This window comes from Sorex araneus, chromosome X (genome assembly GCF_027595985.1).
Source record: "Sorex araneus isolate mSorAra2 chromosome X, mSorAra2.pri, whole genome shotgun sequence".
Classification (NCBI taxonomy): domain Eukaryota; kingdom Metazoa; phylum Chordata; class Mammalia; order Eulipotyphla; family Soricidae; genus Sorex; species Sorex araneus.
This window is the reverse complement of record NC_073313.1, coordinates 163,460,404-163,477,098: the sequence shown is the minus strand read 5'-3', so window position 1 is coordinate 163,477,098 and position 16,695 is coordinate 163,460,404. Positions and strand designations below refer to the sequence as shown.

General features: G+C 49.8%; 1 protein-coding gene across 2 annotated transcripts in view; it reads right to left on the bottom strand.

Annotated features, from left to right (window-relative positions):
* Positions 1–2,538: 2,538 nt before the first annotated feature.
* Positions 2,539–16,695, bottom strand: part of RABGAP1L (RAB GTPase activating protein 1 like) — a 401,062-nt gene continuing 386,905 nt past the window's right edge. For both annotated transcript variants that reach the window (XM_055120167.1, XM_004613724.2), the window contains 3 exons: positions 15,432–15,503; positions 11,829–12,026; positions 2,539–8,905 (listed from right to left, as the gene is read on the bottom strand). In XM_055120167.1, coding sequence (XP_054976142.1) covers positions 8,753–8,905; positions 11,829–12,026; positions 15,432–15,503 — 423 coding nt within the window. In that variant the 3' untranslated portion in view covers positions 2,539–8,752. The remainder of the gene's footprint in view (positions 8,906–11,828; positions 12,027–15,431; positions 15,504–16,695) is intronic.

The window sequence follows — 16,695 nt, the reverse complement described above, 5'->3', positions numbered from 1 at the left end:
ACTGCCAGGAGTAATTCCTGAGTGCAAAGCCAGGAGTAACCCCTGAGCATCGCTGGGTGTGACCCAAAAAGCAAGAAAAAAAAAAGAATAATCAAGTTTTATTCTAGTGTAGTTTCAAAAAAGGTGAAACTGGGGCTGGAGTGATAGCACAGCGGGGAGGGCGTTTGCCTTGCACACGGCCAACCCGGTTCAATCCCCGGCACCCCTTAGGGTCCCCGAAGCACCGCCAGGAGTAATTCCTGAGTTCAGAGGCAGGAGGTAACCCCTGAGCACCGCTGGGTGTGACCCAAACAGCAAAGAAATAAATAAAAATAAAAATGATACCGCAGGGGGCAAACAAGATGTCTGGATTGAGGTCCCCAATTTCTCTGGAGTAGCTGCTGAATTCTAAGCTGAGCTGACTGACCTTTCACACAGTCTGTGGACTCCCAGGACAAAGTGAAAATTGGGAGGCTTAAGGGAGGATAGGAAATTAGGCCCAGGAGCTAGCTCACAGGGTTTGAACACCGGCTTTCCATGCAAGAAGCTCAGGTTTATCTCCAGCGTCTCCAGGGGGTTAGCCCTGAGTAAGGCACAGGGGGCAGGAAGGAAAACGGTACCTCTGCACCCTGCTCCACGCCCAGAAAGGCCAGCCTCTGGGGGCTAGCTGAATCTCTGGCATCCCCCACCCCATCTTTGAAAGAGCAGCGAAACCCTCATTCCATACATGGAGACGCTGGCTGTCAGATAACATTGGTTCGTCCTTTCTGCCTTGCCACAGGGAGCTTAGGTTTATTGGGCTACTCCCATCACAGTGCTCCCATTCCTGTGTGTATTTGTAATCTCTTTCTTTCTGCTCTGCTGCTCCCCCCAACTGGTCAATCACCTTTATCTACTAATCAGACTGTTAACATACAAATATTGCTTTTCTCTTCTCCTTGAGTCCTTCGCATAGTTAATTCAGAGCCATGTCCTTTTTGTATAAGCACAGGAAGACAGTTAATGCTATGCTTTTGTAACTTGGGAGTTAATTGACTCCAAAGAATATTCACTCCTGGGCATCTGCTTTCTCGTCTTAAGCCTCAGTTGCCCTTACTTCCTAGCACCCCCAAAGCAGGGTCCCGACGAGGGACTGGATGGAACCCGGGCAAGCTGTGAGCTACCCTGGCATTAAAATGGGCCAGGCCAAAGCACCATAATACTTTTCTTAAAAAAAAAAAATTTTTTTTTTTAGTGTCAGTTATTAAACCCAGCTCCTTACTCATGCTAATCATGTCCTTTACCGCCATTATTTCTCTTCTTTTGGGAGGGGGGTCACATCCGGTGATGCACAGGGGTCACTCCTGGCTCATGCACTCAGGAATTATTCCTGGCGGTGCTCAGAGGACCCTATGGGATGCTGGGAATCACACCCAGGTCGGCCACGTGCAAGGCAAACGACCTCCCTGCTGTGCTATCACTCCAGCCCCAATACTTAATTATAAGTTATGAGCATGGTCATGGACAAATTCTGTCATGATCCAAAAAGTAACAGCTGGATTAGGACCCTGCTGGGGTTAGGAAAGATTAATCTGGCCTGAGCACTGTAGTCTGAGATCTATAGCGAGATGGCCCCAGGAGAGCCACCCTACACGCTTAATATATCTCTTCCTGTGTCCATACAAAATAAGTAATATCAAGAAGTAGAATTAAGGTGTGAATTAAGATGTTGTTATTGGACTAAGGAGAGGAGAAACACCCTAAGTGGTATTTGCCCTTGATCGGAAAAAGGGTTTTCGTATGTTGAATGTGCTACCAGATGGGGTGTGGTGGTTACCCCCAACGCAGAGAGATGGAGAGAGACTGGAGAGAGACTTCATTCACACAGGTGGGGAGTCGGAGCGTGGAGAGACGAGAGAGGGAGAGAGACAGGAGGAGACGGGAATGAAGGGCTTAGTGAGATTGGAACAGGCGTGTAAGGAGAACGGAATTAACGGCAGCTGGTCACCAGCCAGCCTGGCCCTCGTTTCTTCCTTCATCTGCACGTGGCATCGGCCATCCCAGGTAGGGAAGGGGTTCGAGACGACCAAACGCAGGCCGTGAGAGAGAGCCAAGGGATTTTCCCTAGCCGCTTGGAGATTGCGCACGGGTTCATCTGTTGGTGCTTGACACTTCTCCGGTATAGGGCGGAGTCAACTAACTCCTTTGCATTTTCTCTTGCTAAGTTGGTCTGAGTCTAGAGTCAGGTAAGCTAAGTGTCCCATAAACACTGGGTTCCAAATTAAAGTGACATTAGTGGGGCACAATTGTCCCTCACAGTGCAGCGGGTGCCACTCAGAATGAACACCATGGGGGTCGGAGAGATAGCACAGCGGGGAGGGCGTTTGCCTGGCACGCAGCCGACCCGGGTTTGATTCCCAGCATCCCATAGGGTCCCCAAGCACCGCCAGGAGTGATTCCTGAGTGCAGAGCCAGGAGTCACCTCTGTGCATCACCGGGTGGGACCCTAAAAGCCAGAAAAAAAAAAAAAGAAGAAGAAGAAGAAGCAACATCATGAAACGTCACCGGCCCACACGACAGTCCCCGTTACCTTCCTGTTTATTTCACAAGGCTTCATTCACACAGGAAAACGAGATACTAGTCCAATTCAAGTTCAAAACAATTAGAAAAGTAAACATCTGTGGAGACAATATACAATAAATTGCACTTCTCTTAACAAGCATTACATTACATTTAAAGAGTGTACTATACATAACATATGGAATTACGGAAACACCTACTTGGCCAGTGTGGAGAGAGGAAGGGGCGCTCACGGCTGTGTCTTGCCAGCACAGTTGGGCGGGGGGGGGGGTGGGGGGGCTCAGAACTAGTTTTCATTCAAGAAGTCATGAACGGAAACAAAATTAATAGAAATAGATGGGCAGATGATCTGCTACCTCCCCAGCCAGGGAAAGGAAGGAGGAGTAAGAAAGGAAGTAAGGCTGAGTGAGAAACTTTCCCCCTCACTTGAACGAAAGCATCCTTGCATCCTGCAAAAATACCAAAAATAGAGAAAAAGGAAGCGAAAGGCTATTGGGACATCTTGGGTTCTGGGACCGACTCCAGCTTTTTTATTTTTATTCTTTTTAATTCTCGTGCTTTCCCGATGCCAGCGTGTCGATGCCTTTCTGTCCCTCCGATATCCTTCATTTGATTTTCATTCTAACATCGCTAGAGAAGGTTGCGTTTTCATGAAAAGATTTTTGGCTATCTTTGAGCCACTGATTTGTTTATTTTTTAATTTTTTTTGCTTTTTGAGTCACACCCAACGATGCTCGGGGGTTACTCCTGGCTCTGCACTCAGGAATTACTCCTGGCTGTGCTTGGGGGGACCATATGGGATGCTAGGGATCGAACCCGGGTCGGCCGCGTGCAAGGCAAACGCCCCACCCGCTGTGCTATCACTCCGGCCCATGATTTGTTTATTTCTTAAGCTTTTCCAGAATAGCTCCCCTGCACACCCAGGGCTGGGAATAACTGTGTTTAGAGCAGAGAGAGATTTCAACCGGAGATCAGACTACTGAAGTGGCATCTTTCTGGCGGAAGTAGGGAGAGAAGGACGGGCAGCCTGGTCTTGAACTTCCAATTCCAGATTGTGCCCTTGAGAGGTGCCACCTACCCTGAAGATGCATTCTGGGAGCGTTTGGGGACTCTTAAGCTGTTTCCCTCCATGTGGCTTGAGCTAGGGGAGCGGTGCCTTCTCCCTCTTGTCAGTCCACCCTCATCACCTCTGCGACACTGGGTATGCGCCCGGATTTCTCGAACAAGGGCACCCTAAAGAGTCTTACCAGCGGACACACGCCAGTGTTCCAATTTGGAGTTTGTCCGTTCTCTCTTGGGACTTGGAGCCCTTGCTAAAACCATGCCATGGAATCAGCCTGCTCACTAAAAGTGCTCTTTCCAGGGAGGATAAAGGTTATTTTTCAGATGCTCCTTATTTAACCTTGAAAGGGGACAGTCACCTTGTTAGCGGAAGTGGGTGGGCTGTCCGGCTAAAGAAAAAGAGATGGGGCTGGAGCAGTAGAAGGGGGAAGGCATTTGCCTTATATACAGCTGACCCGGGTCCGATTCTTGGCATCCCATAGGGTCCCCCGAGCACTGCCGGGAGTAATTCCTGAGTGCAGAGCCAGGAGGAACCCCTGAGCATCACCAGGTGGGACCAAAAATGCCAACAAGAAAAAAAGAAAAGAAAAAGAAAGCCCCTTACCTCATTACAGTAGCTTAACTCCTTTGAGGGTCTCCGACTCTTATGCCCTAAACTCTCCTTTTGGTCTTCTTACTTTAGCAAGGAAATAAAGCCACTGGTTATTAACTAGGAAATATTTTAAGAAAACGGAAGCGTTGGAAGAAAAATAAATATTGATTCAGAGTATGAAAGTGATTTTAAAAAAATGAAACACCTCAACACACACACAAAGACTGCTTTTCTACGTCACTAGGGAAATTTAAGAAAGGCCAAAAAGAAATAACTTCATAGATGGGAGAGAAAATGGTTGGATAGAAAGTTAGGCTTAGTGGGACCATTCGGGTTTCTGACAGACAGTCATACAGACGTTAGGGAACTGAGAATTTCTTTGCCTTGAATTCTAATGTACCTAAATAAAACCATTTTGGCCACGGCTCAAGATGTGGGCCCAGCAAACATATGCACTGCAAACTTAGTTGCTTTTGTCCTTAAAGAATGAATTAAATAACATTAAGCAACCGTCTCAGAATAGAAAAGGCAATGAACTGAATCACCAGGTGAAATTTCACTCCTTAAATCGTTCTGAAGAATTTAGTGAAAAGGAAAAAAATCATTTCTTTTCAGAATGTTGAATTTCTGGAGGAATGTTCTCTACGATGAATTGTAGGATTATTTCCCTTCCTGGATATCTGAACTGCCTGATCCCTTTCTGGAAAAAAATAAATAGATAAATGTATAGGAATTCTCAAACCATGCATAATGAAAGATCTGTGGTTTGGGAGAGTGGTATGGGTACATAGGGTGATTATATTTGGAATAATCATCCTAGATACCAAGTTTTGAGTTTTCTTTTTATTTCGGGGCCAGAGCGAGAGTATAGTGGGGAGGGCACTTGCCTTGCACACGGCCACCCCAGGTCTGATCCCCTGCACCCAGTGTGGTCCCCGGAGCCTGCCAGGAGTGATCCCTGAGTGCAGAGCCAGGGGTAAACCCTGAGCACTGCTGGATGGGGCCCCCAAAGCAAAACAAAATAAAACCTTTCCTTTTTATCTCGACTCTAGCTACCGACGCAGACGGGGAGTATCCCCTCACTGGGAGGGACTGTTCAGAGATATGGCGCCCATTCATTAAGTTGCCTTAAAACAGGAACAGAGCTGGAGTGATAGCACAGCGGGGAGAGCGTTTGCCTTGCACGTGGCCGACCTGGGTTCGATTACCAGCATCCCATAGGGTCCCCCGAGCACCAACAGGAGTGATTCCTGAGTGCAGAGCCAGGAAGAACCCCTGAGCATCGCCAGGTGTGACCCAAAAAGCAAAAAAGAAAAGAAAAGCAAGGAAGAATCATTCTAGTTCAGGGACCGGAGCAATAGCACAGTGGGGAGGGCATTTGCCTTGCACGCAGCCGACTCGGGTTCGATTCCCAGCATCCCATAGGGTCCCCTGAACACCGCCAGGAGTAATTCCTGAGTGTAGAGCCAGGAGGAACCCCTGAGCATCGCCAGGTGTGACCCAAAAAGCAAAAAAAAAAAAAAAAGGAACAGAGCAGAAAGGGAATCTATTACGTTGGCATTAACATATTTTGATAGATTTAAAAGAAACTTCAAGACAGCTTGGAATGTAAGTGCCTGATAATTTTGTTTAAAGAAAAAAAAAAAGGAGGGATTAGGAAGGTGAGTCGTGCCCACAGGCTAGCGGACAGGAGCCCCTTCCGTCTCTCCTCAGCTAAACTGAGGGCGAGGGAGTGGGTGAGGGTGCGGGCGAGGCATTTGGCGGCACGTACTGGTTTGGGGGAGATGAAGGAAGCTCTGGAGAACTTGGCGTCACAGAATAGGAAAGAACATTCGAGTTTGGCTGGCCACTTGCAACGAGGCCACTTGTGCAAGACTTCTTGGGACAGAAGCATCACGACCAGCAAAGTGAACACGTTATACTAAATAATTTCCATTACCTATGCAAGAAAAGTATCAGAGGCTGGAGCGATAGCACAGCGGGGAGGGCGTTGGCCTGGCACGAGGCCGACCCCGGTTCGATTCCCAGCATCCCATAGGGTCCCCTGAGCACTGCCAGGAGTGATTCCTGAGTGCAGAGCCAGGAGGAACCCCTGAGCATCACCGGGTGTGACCCAAAAATCGGGGAGGGGGGGTGGAAAGAAAAGAATCAGATGGTATGGGGGGAGGGGGAATGGTATCAGACTGAGCCCAGGGCCTCACCCATGGGAAGGATCTGCTCAATCACCAGGTGACATCACAGCATCAGTGTCCCTCACCTTCACCTGGGGAATGGCCGCACAAGAGCATTCGTATTCCAGTTCAAAGATGCGGCACGCACACACACAAAAAAGCCATTAAGAAAAATATCTGATGACTGGACAATGGCTAACAGACACCCACCTCAGGTTAGAGGGGCGCAAACCCCCAGGTCTGTTTTGAGGCCAGAGTCCCCTGGATTCACTGCAGTGCAACACTCTGGGCCACGAAGGCTCGACTCCGATTTCAACTGTGAATGTGTCGCTTTGAATTTTGCGACATATTTCACAGAGGAATCTTCTGCAAAAGGAGAGGCTGAATGAAGGAAGGAGGACTAATGAACGTCTCTACCCATAAGTGACAGTAGTTTGATTGGCATTTAAAAAAAAAAAAAAGCAAAAGCCTCCAAAATAGCTTAGAAAAGGGGTCTCACTTTTGCCCTTAATGAAAATCAAGGACTTCCTGCAAGGGCTATTTCAATCGATAGACACGTTAAATCAAGTCGAAAAAGAATATTTCCGTCCACTTGTAAACAATTCCTTTACCTTTCCGTGAGATGAGTATTCCTAGAAAAGTTTGACTCTTGGATCAAAAAATGTTACAAATGCACTGATACCTCTCCTTCGAGGAGGACAGAGTCCATTTTTTATTTTCTTTTTGGGTCACACCCAGCGATGCTCAGGGGTTACTCCTGGCTTTGCACTCAGGAATTGCTCCTGGCAGTGCTTGGGGGACCCTATGGGATGCCGGGGATCGAACCCGGGTCGGCCGCGTGCAAGGCAAATGCCCTATCCGCTGTGCTATCGCTTCGGCCCCGGACAGAATCCAGTTTTTAAGGAGCTACAGAAACTGGGAGAAGCGGCCTAACCGTTGGACTGTGATGTGACTCGGATCTCCATTCCTTATTTCCTAACTTTAGTGACGTTACAGAATGGTAGTGTTTCCTTAGCAAATATATGTCAACAACAACAACAAAAAAAATGAAAAACACCCCCTGGTTTTGTTCTCTATGGTAGAGCCACCATTGGGCAGAGTGCTTCCAGAACCTTCTGTGACACCATTCACAGGAAGTCAGATCTCTCTTCCTAAGCAGGACGCTCAGGAATGCGCAACCTCTAGGTCGGGTTCTTAAAGGTCTGTTAGGAGGTGGGGGTCAGTGATTCCTTCTCTCCTGTGTGGGTTGGAACCCCGGTTCCTGTAGTGGGATTGCTTGGAGCACATAGACTAGAGACTAGAGACCAGCGTGGGACAATGAACTTTGTATGACCTGCACTGGGGGCTTGGGAGAGTCCTGTGCAGAGGGCCTCTTGAAAGAGGGGCCTTGAAGGTAAAACCTACCAGCAAGATAAGCAGGACACATCCTGCACGTACATACTCCTCGTGCTCTAAGTAACCTTGGGAATAATCTGACTTGGTATTTTTTAATGAGAACATCTTGAGACAAACACAAAATATGTCTAACTCATGAGAGCATCCTTTGACTTGGCTACGTGCCTGGGCCAAGGTATGTAAATAATATAAAACTGCTTGCTTGAGAATAAACGGGGCCTTCAGCCTCGATAGCTGCTGGTCAACACATCATCTCTGAGTCGGTGGTCTTCATTCCGGAGCTGGACTCCGGCAGGTTCCTGTTCTCTAGTGTATATCCTCATTCTCACCTCACAGGAAAGAATTCTCTTTGGGGACCGTTCCATCCCAGGGCCCTTCTCTGGGGACAGGATGGCCTCTGTCCAGGGCCTAGTTATTCCAGAAGAACCTGACCACCCCCCCACCCCCCACCCCCAACAGTGTCCTCTAAATCCTGAAAACGAAGAGGGTTTGGTTACAATCTCCTCTATCACTGATAGGAGAGGCTGCTAAGATCTCAGGGCTAGGATGAATGGAGACGTTACTGGCGCTCGCTCGGAGCAGATCGATGATCGACACAGGATGACCGCGATAGAGTGACTGGCTGTGAGAGTTTCCTGTCACTTTAACGACTGGGATGACTCTTAGGAGCGATGCAAAGAACTACGGGGTCATTCGAAGCCAAAAGTAATTTAGTTCTGAAGTGACTGAATTTCCAACACAAGTCAGGCAGAGAAAACAAATGTGCAAACACGGATGCTCTGGCGGGACCTTCCCCGCGGGGGACTCAAACACGCCACGCAGCAGAAACCGGGCGCCGAGTGCGGCCCCCGGGAAGGTCGTGGGCGGAGAGGGAGCTACTGAGATGTGCTGGCTGGCTTCGGGCCTCCATGACCTTGTCTCAGGGACGCAGGGATAGGCCGCGTGGGTTTCCGTCGCTTTGATCGTTGTGCTCTTGTGCAGAAACGGGTGGGAACTAGGTACTCTCTTTGGGGGGCTGGCTCCCCGGAGGGGGCGGCAGGGGCTGAGTGCCCGCGGCCGTTTTGATCGAGTTCAGGGTTTTGCTAAACCAGGAGTTCTTGGCCGCTTGGATTTCGTTCATGAGGGTTCCTCGCTGGTGTTCGAGCTCCTGAGCAACGGAGACAATCGGAGTTAAACAAACGCGTTTTATCGTTCAACTCCCCCCCTCCCCCCCCCCCAAAAAAAAAAAACGGCTTCTTGGGTTCTCCAGCTCCCTGGGGTCATCACTTCCCCCTCACAAGACCCAGAAAAAGGGTTTTGCCTAAAGTCAGAAAAAGCTTTGGACCAGAGCGAGAGCACAGCGGGTAGGAGTTTGCTTTGCATGTGGCCGACCCAGGTTCGATCCCTCCATCCCTCTCAGAGAGCCCGGCAAGCTACCGAGAGGATCCCGCCTGCATGGCAGAGCCTGGCAAGCTCCCCGTGGCGTATTCGAGATGCCAAAAACATATCGACAAGTCTCACCATGGAGACGTGACTGGTGCCCACTCGAGCAAATCGATGAGCAACGGAACGACAGTTCGACAAGAAAAACCTTTAGAGGTGAATGAGCTATGAACTGTCTTTAGAACTCAGAACCTGTTTTCTCAAAACAGTGAAATAAAACTTCCCTTTGGCCAGAGAGGGACTTGCGTCAGGAGGGAAGGGACTTAACGTCCTTGCACCCCACAGAGCCAGGCACTGCATCTGGTCCTGAGTACCATCAGGACCCCCCAGCACCTCTGAAGTCTGCTCCCCCCAACTCAGGCCCCTCAAAACAAAAAAAGGGGGCTGTAGCAATAGTACAGCCTGTAGGGTGTTTGAGTGAACGGCCCAGGTTCAATCTCGCTGGCATCCTGCACGGTCCCCTGAGCACCGAGTCAGGAGTAAGCCCTGCCCTGTGGAGCCTGAAAGCAAACCGAACCACAACAGTAAAACCCCCTTGAAATTCAGGTTTAAATTGCACCCAGAGGTAATATTTATTTGGGGGGAGGGGTCTGCTCCCAAGCAGTGCTCAGGGGAGCCCTGGGCAATCCACAGCTAACGGGCCTGGATTCAATGTCGGGGCCCCAGGATGCGGGCACCACTCAGGTGGTGCTTGGGGGACCGTGGGGTGGCAGGAGTCGAACCCACATCTTGCTAGGCATGTGCCCTGACCAAAGTCCAGTGGTTTAAAGATGACGGCTTGGGTTCAATTCACCTGACAGATCGTCCCCCCTGCACCCACAATAAAAAAGATAATTTCAATTGTCTTTAAAGTCACAAACACGGACGTGGGCGTTATTCAGCTAGTGTCAGCAGATCTGGCGCTAGGCTGGGGTCAGGGCAAAGCTATGATAGTTCTGGGCTTGAATGCCAGGCTGGGGGGTGAGGGAGGTGCCGTGTCCCACAGAGGCTGGGACTCTTTCTCACGCTAGCCTGTGACATGGACAGGATTCGCGAGAAAAAGGCATGGTGTGTGTGTATGCGCGCATGTGCATGCATATGTGTGTGTGCATGTGTTTGTATGCATATGTGTATATGCATGTGCGTGCATATGCGCATGTATGTGCGTGTGTGTGCATGTATGTGTGTATGTGTGTGCGCACGTGCACATGCATGTATGTGCATGTCTATGTGCGTGCGTGTGTGTATGAGTGTATGTGTGCATAGTGTGTTTATGCATGTGTTTGTATGCATATGTGTATATGCATGTGCATGTGCACATGCGTGTGCGCACATGTGTGTATGTGTGCATGCGTATGTGCATGTATGTGCGTGTGTATGCATGTATGTGTGCATGTGTGTGCGCATGTGCACATGCATGTATGTGCTTGTCTATGTGCGTGTATGTGTGTATGAGTGTATGTGTGCATGCGTGTATATATGCATGTGTGTGCGTGTGCACACGTACACATGCACATATGTGCTTGTGTATACGCGTGCATGTGTGCATGCGAGTGTACATGCATGTGTGTGCGTGTGCACACACACGCATGCATGTGCGCACATGTGTATGTCTGTGTGCGTGTGTGTATTCATGTGTGCATGCGTATGTGCATGTGTGTGTATGTGTGTGTGCGCGTGAACATCCATCAGTGAGGCTTCTTGGTGTTAGAGGAACGTGTGTTACGGGGATCTCGCCTGGGGCTCTCACAGGCACACCCTGGGCTTCAGCCCTTCGTACAGACAGGCGGCGGGTCACCGAGGGCTCTGCTCTATTTCAGCACGAGCTACTGAAGCCCAGACCATGAGAAAGAGCCTCACCGAAAGCTGAAAAAACGCCTCGGTTCTCACAAGATCAGATGTATCTCTGGTTTCGGTGGCCAGAGATACAGTTAGTCCAGGGGTTAAAGTGTTTCTCGACTTGCATGTGACCGACCCCTCGGGGCCTGACATTGAACCTTTGGGAATTTCCAGGAGGAGTTCCTGGAGCACTTCTTGGGAGATATTGTATCACTGTTATCACTGTCATCTGTTGCTCATTGATTTGCTCGAGTGGGCACCAGTCACGTCTCCATGGTGAGGCTTGTCGTGACTGTGTTTGGCATCTCGAATACGTCACGGGGAGCTTGCCAGGCTCTGCCATGCAGGCGGGATCCTCTCGGTAGCTTGCCGGGCTCTCCGAGAGGGGCAAAGGAATCGAACCCGGGTCAGCTGCATGCAAGGCAAACGCCCTCCATTTTGGGAGATACATTTTTGTATCCCTTGGGAGATACATTTTTGATTATTCAAATTCCAGGTAAGACTATGAATTTGGAGGCGGGAGACACAGTGGAGTGGGGAGGGCGCTGGCCTTGCATGTGGCCAGCCGGGGTTCAGTTCCCAGCATCCCACGTGGTCCCCAGAGACTGTCAGGAGTAAGTCCTGAGCACCGCTGGGTGTGGTAACCCCCGAAACCAGTCAACCAAACAAACAAAAATCTGAGTTTGTTTAGGATGACAGGGAACACAGTAGCACACAGATAATGAATTACGGGGAACGGTGACATCTTTTGGATCTGAGCCGGCGGGAACTCGGACGGGCCCGTCAGAAGGACTCTCTCTCCCTCGCCAACCCTCCCCCGAGCCGCCGACCTGGATTTTGCACTTGGCCTCTACCAGCTGTAGTTTGGTCTGTGCCAGCTCCAGCTCCATCTCCCTCAGCTGCTTCTTCAGCGAATCCTTCTCGTCATCGGATTCCACCGCCCGGTCTTCCCTGCTCCCGGCGGCGGGTTTCAAAGTGCCTTCCTTGCTGAAGATGTCGCTGCAGTGTTTACACGCCATCATCTTACCCTGAAACCACCAAGAGAGCCACCGTCAGATGATTTCAGAACTCAAATCACTTCTGAAAAAAAAAATTGGGGGGGCGGGGGGTCACACCCGGTGATGCTCAGGGCTGACTCCTGACTCTGCACTCAGGAATCACTCCTGGTGGTGCTATGGGATGCCGGGAATCGAACCCGGGTCGCCTGCGTGCAAGGCAAACACCCTCCCTGCTGTGCTATCGCTCCAGTCCCTGAGTTCTTTCATTTAAATTTGGGTTCTTTAATTGAACTTGGAGTTGGGTTCTGAGCTTCAATGCCTGGTGTCGCTCAGGGCTGACTCCTGGCTCTGCACTTAGGAATCACTCCTAGCGGTGCTCCGGGGACCCGATGGGATGCCAGGGATAAAACCCGGGTTGGCCGAGTGCAAGGCCAATGCCCTCCCTGCTGTGCTATTGCTTCGGCCCCCACTTCTGAAAATATTGTGCCTTTTTAAATATGCTTGTCATCAGGGGCTGGAGCGATAGCACAGCGGGTAGGGCATTAGCCTTGCACGAGGCCGACCCGGGTTCAAATCCCAGCATCCCATATGGTCCCCTGAGCACCGCCAGGGGTGATTCCTGAGTGCATGAGCCATGAGTGACCCCTGTGCATCGCCGGGTGTGACCCAAAAAGCAAAAATAAATAAATAAAATAAATAAATAAATAAATATGCTCGTCATCAAACATGGCTCCACTTCTGTGCTGTGACCCTCAGAGTTCGAGCTGGCATAGCCAACTCCCCAAGGCAGGTCCAAAGCTTCACAGCGTCTCTTTGAAAGCCCTTCCGTAATCTTTATCTGCTGTTCTACCGTTCCGTCACTACTATCCAAACTGAGCCCTTACATATGTTTTTGAATCATTTCCTCAATTTCACATTTAAAAATAGTAATGTGTTTTAAAATTTTTATTTTATTTTGCTTTTTGGGTCACACCTAGTGATGCACAGGGCTACTCCAGGAATTACCCCTGGCGGTGCTCAGGGGACCCTATGGGAAGCTGGGAATCGAACCCGGGTCGGCCATGTGCAAGGCAAACGCCCTCCCCGCTGTGCTATCGCTCCAGCCCCGTAGTAACTCATTCTTGCAGGACAATTCTAAGTACTCATGTACAGTTTCTGTGAAAAACACAGGTCTAACAGCTGTGCACAGTGATAGGTGCTCGGGGGCCAGAGAGATCATACAGAGATTATGACTGTGTCGTGAATGCGGCCCACCTGGGTTCGATCCCTGGCACCCTGAATGGCCACCGAGCATGCCGGGAGGGATCCCTGAGCACTCTCGGGGGTGCACCCCCAAAGAGAACATGCTCAGTGTAAATTCCTGGCTTTGTTCAAGATACCAACTAAAACTGACTAAGGTCAGAGATGTCAGAGAGCAGTTAAGACCCTGGCCTTGCACGCAAACAACCCCAGATCCGCCACCCAGTGGGGCCCAAGGCCCTTCCCCCAAAGAGAGAATGAAAAAGGCAAGGTAGGGCTTTAAAGTAGGGATCCCAGGGGGCTGGAGCGATAGCACAGCGGGTAGGGCGTTTGCCTTGCATGTGGCCGACCCGGGTTCGATTCCCAGCATCCCATATGGTCCTCCAGCACTGCCAGGAGTGATTCCTGAGTGCAAAGTCAGGAGTAACCCCTGAGCATCGCCGGGTGTGACCCAAAAATCGAAAAAAAAAAAAAATAGGGATCCCATAGTCTTATCAGGCGTAAGGATGAAGACAACTGAACTTATACAGTCTCAGGTTCATCTCTGTCACTGTCGTCCCGTTGGTCATCAATTTGCTCGAGGGGGCACCAGTCACGTCTCCTTGGTGAGACTTGTTGTGACTGTTTTTGGCATATCGAATACGCCATGGGGGAGCTTGCCAGGCTCTGCCATGGGGGACAATCTCAGGTTCATGGGTATATTTTCAGCTTTCATACTTCCAATTTTCCTGTCATAAGAAGTGTGTCGAGAGAGCATAAAACGACACAACCACAGCCATGCTGCTGGATGCCGCACTGGGCTGTTTCACTCGGGGCATCCTGGAGGGGGACGGGTGAGGCCCCTCCCTGCCCCTGGGGACCCAGCCCGGGCAGACAAAAACCTCCAGAACTCAACTGCCACCATGCCCAGGGGAGCTCTCCACACACTCGGGCCGAGCCTCTCCCACGAGTGGACTTATTCCCGGATATCTCATACCTCACACCGCCCAGACCCCGAGAGTAGCGCGAGACATTTGGTGGGGTTTAAAGTGGGAGGCAACCAATCTTGGAAGGAAATATATTTTACACACACACACACACACACACACACACACACACACACACACGACTCAACCTAACATAACAACATGTTAGCAGTCTCTTAAAGAAGGGCTTAATGGCCCTTGGGTGAGACACAATAATCTTTATACACTTTCCTCTAAGGAAACTTTTCTGGATCACTCTCAGAGGTTTATTCATAATAAACAATACAAAATATTGTTTATTCGGTTCCGCTCTGGGGCAGGGGTTGGGGTTCGAGATGGAAACATCCCAAATATGGTGGTGGGAAGGTGTCATGGTGGTGGGATTGGTGTTCGAATATTAAATATAATCAAATACTGTGAACTATTATATGTATATATAAACATAAAAAATAAAAATAAGATAAAAGAAAATAAAAAGAAAAAGAAAATAAAAAATAAACTGTAGCACACTGACCTGTGTTGAGTACTAAGCTAAGCACTTAGCTTTCTCTGACCTTCCAGATGACCTGGGGAGGCAGGCAATGTTGTCTCTAGCTGACAGAATATAAAATATGGCTTAGGGGGGGCTGGAGCGATAGCACAGCGGGTAGGGCGTTAGCCTTGCACGCGGCTGACCTGGGTTCGATTCCCAGCATCCCATAGGGTCCCCTGAGCACTGCCAGGGGTGATTCCTGAGTGCAGAGTCAGGAGTAACCCCTGTACATCGCCAGGTGTGACCCAAAAAGCAAATATATATATATATATATATATATATATATATATATATATATATATATATATATATAGCTTAGGGAGGTTAACAATCTGTCCCACTTAAGTACCTGGGACGCAAGGAAACAGGTCGCCCTTCCAGTATAATTACTATGATTTCTGTAATGTGGCCCCAAGACGCTGGGTGGACCAGCCTTACTTCTTCATGAGTCGCATCTGATTGAGCGTGCGGGTTTCTAGGGAACAGAGGAACTGCATCTTCACGCGGCATCAATCGTTTTGCCACCAGGGGGCACAGCATTGAAATCGATGCTCCAACTTTTCTTTTAAGACCCTCTGAACACTCGGGTGGAGAAGAGCCCCACGGGTGTTTTGAGCCGGGTGTTTTGAGCCGGGCTCTCTGATGCCCCGGCGTCTGCCTCCCGGTCCCCCTGTCTGTCGCCACCCGGCTGTGCCTTACCTTCACCACTTCCAGCTCCTCCTTACTGGCCGCCTGCTGCTTCTCCAGCCTGGTGCTCAACTGGGAACAGATCTGAGGGAAGGAAAGAGCGGGACTAGAAAGCACGCCACAGGCCAGCCTTGCTGTGCTTAGCTCTGGTGGGTCCCCAGTTCAGGGGACATCAGCAGTTGGAGGGGACAGACTGGGGGGGGCGGGGGCGAGTCCATGTCCCCGACACTGGCCTTTGGCCTCAGTGCAGGCTCTGCCTGTCCCAGTGGATGGAACTGCAGAGTCCTGGTGAGTTGCTCACTGCTCGGTGTGAGGTACTGTGCTGGAATCTGGAGGGACAATTCCAATTCTCAGCCAGAAAGTTTCCGTTTTCCCAATCATGAACAGCTTTGTAAGGGTCTCTCTCACAGTGATTCAATTAAAAAATTTACTAATAGTGGGGCTGGAGCGATAGCACAGCGGGGAGGGCGTTTGCCTGGGACTCGGCCGACCCGGGTTCAATTCCCAGCATCCCACAGGGTTCCCCCGAGCACCGCTAGGAGTGATTCCTGAGTGCAGGGCCAGGAGTCAGCCCTGAGCATCGCCGGGTCTGAACCATAACGAAAAAAAAAATTTATAAATAGATGGGTTATACAAAAAAAATGCATTATGACAAAAAGAGAGAGAAGTTTCTCTTTTCAACTATGAGAATTTCCTTACGAAGAGGTAAAACCTTCAAAATGATTAGAGGAGAATAAAAACCACAAAATTGGTATATACATATACACTGTATGGCTGAAACCCGATCATGACTAGCTTTGCAATGCTCTACCTCATAGTGATTCAATTTAAAAAAAAATTTTTTTTAAAACTTAAAGAAATTCTAGCCTGCTCAAAAAATTGTTCTAGAGGCCATATTGGCTTGTCTAGTTGTCCACTATCTACAGGAGAATTTATTTCCAAGCCTGCAAGCAACCCAACTGGACTTCCTGGTGTTAAAAAGCAAGCATCTTCCTGATTTGGGCCAACCCGGGAACTACCCTTTTTTTTTTTTGCTTTTTGGGTCACACCCAGCGATGCTCAGGGGTTATTCCTGGCTCATGCGCTCAGGAATTACTCCTGGCGGTGCTTGGGGGACCCTATGGGATGCTGGGAATCGAACCCGGGTCGGCCGAGTGCAAGGCAAACGCCCTACCCGCTGTGCTATCGCTCCAGCCCCAGGGAACTACCCTTTGCAATAAACCAGCGCCTGTGAGATACAGCCAGTCCCGACCCGCAGTTTGCGGGTAGATGATGT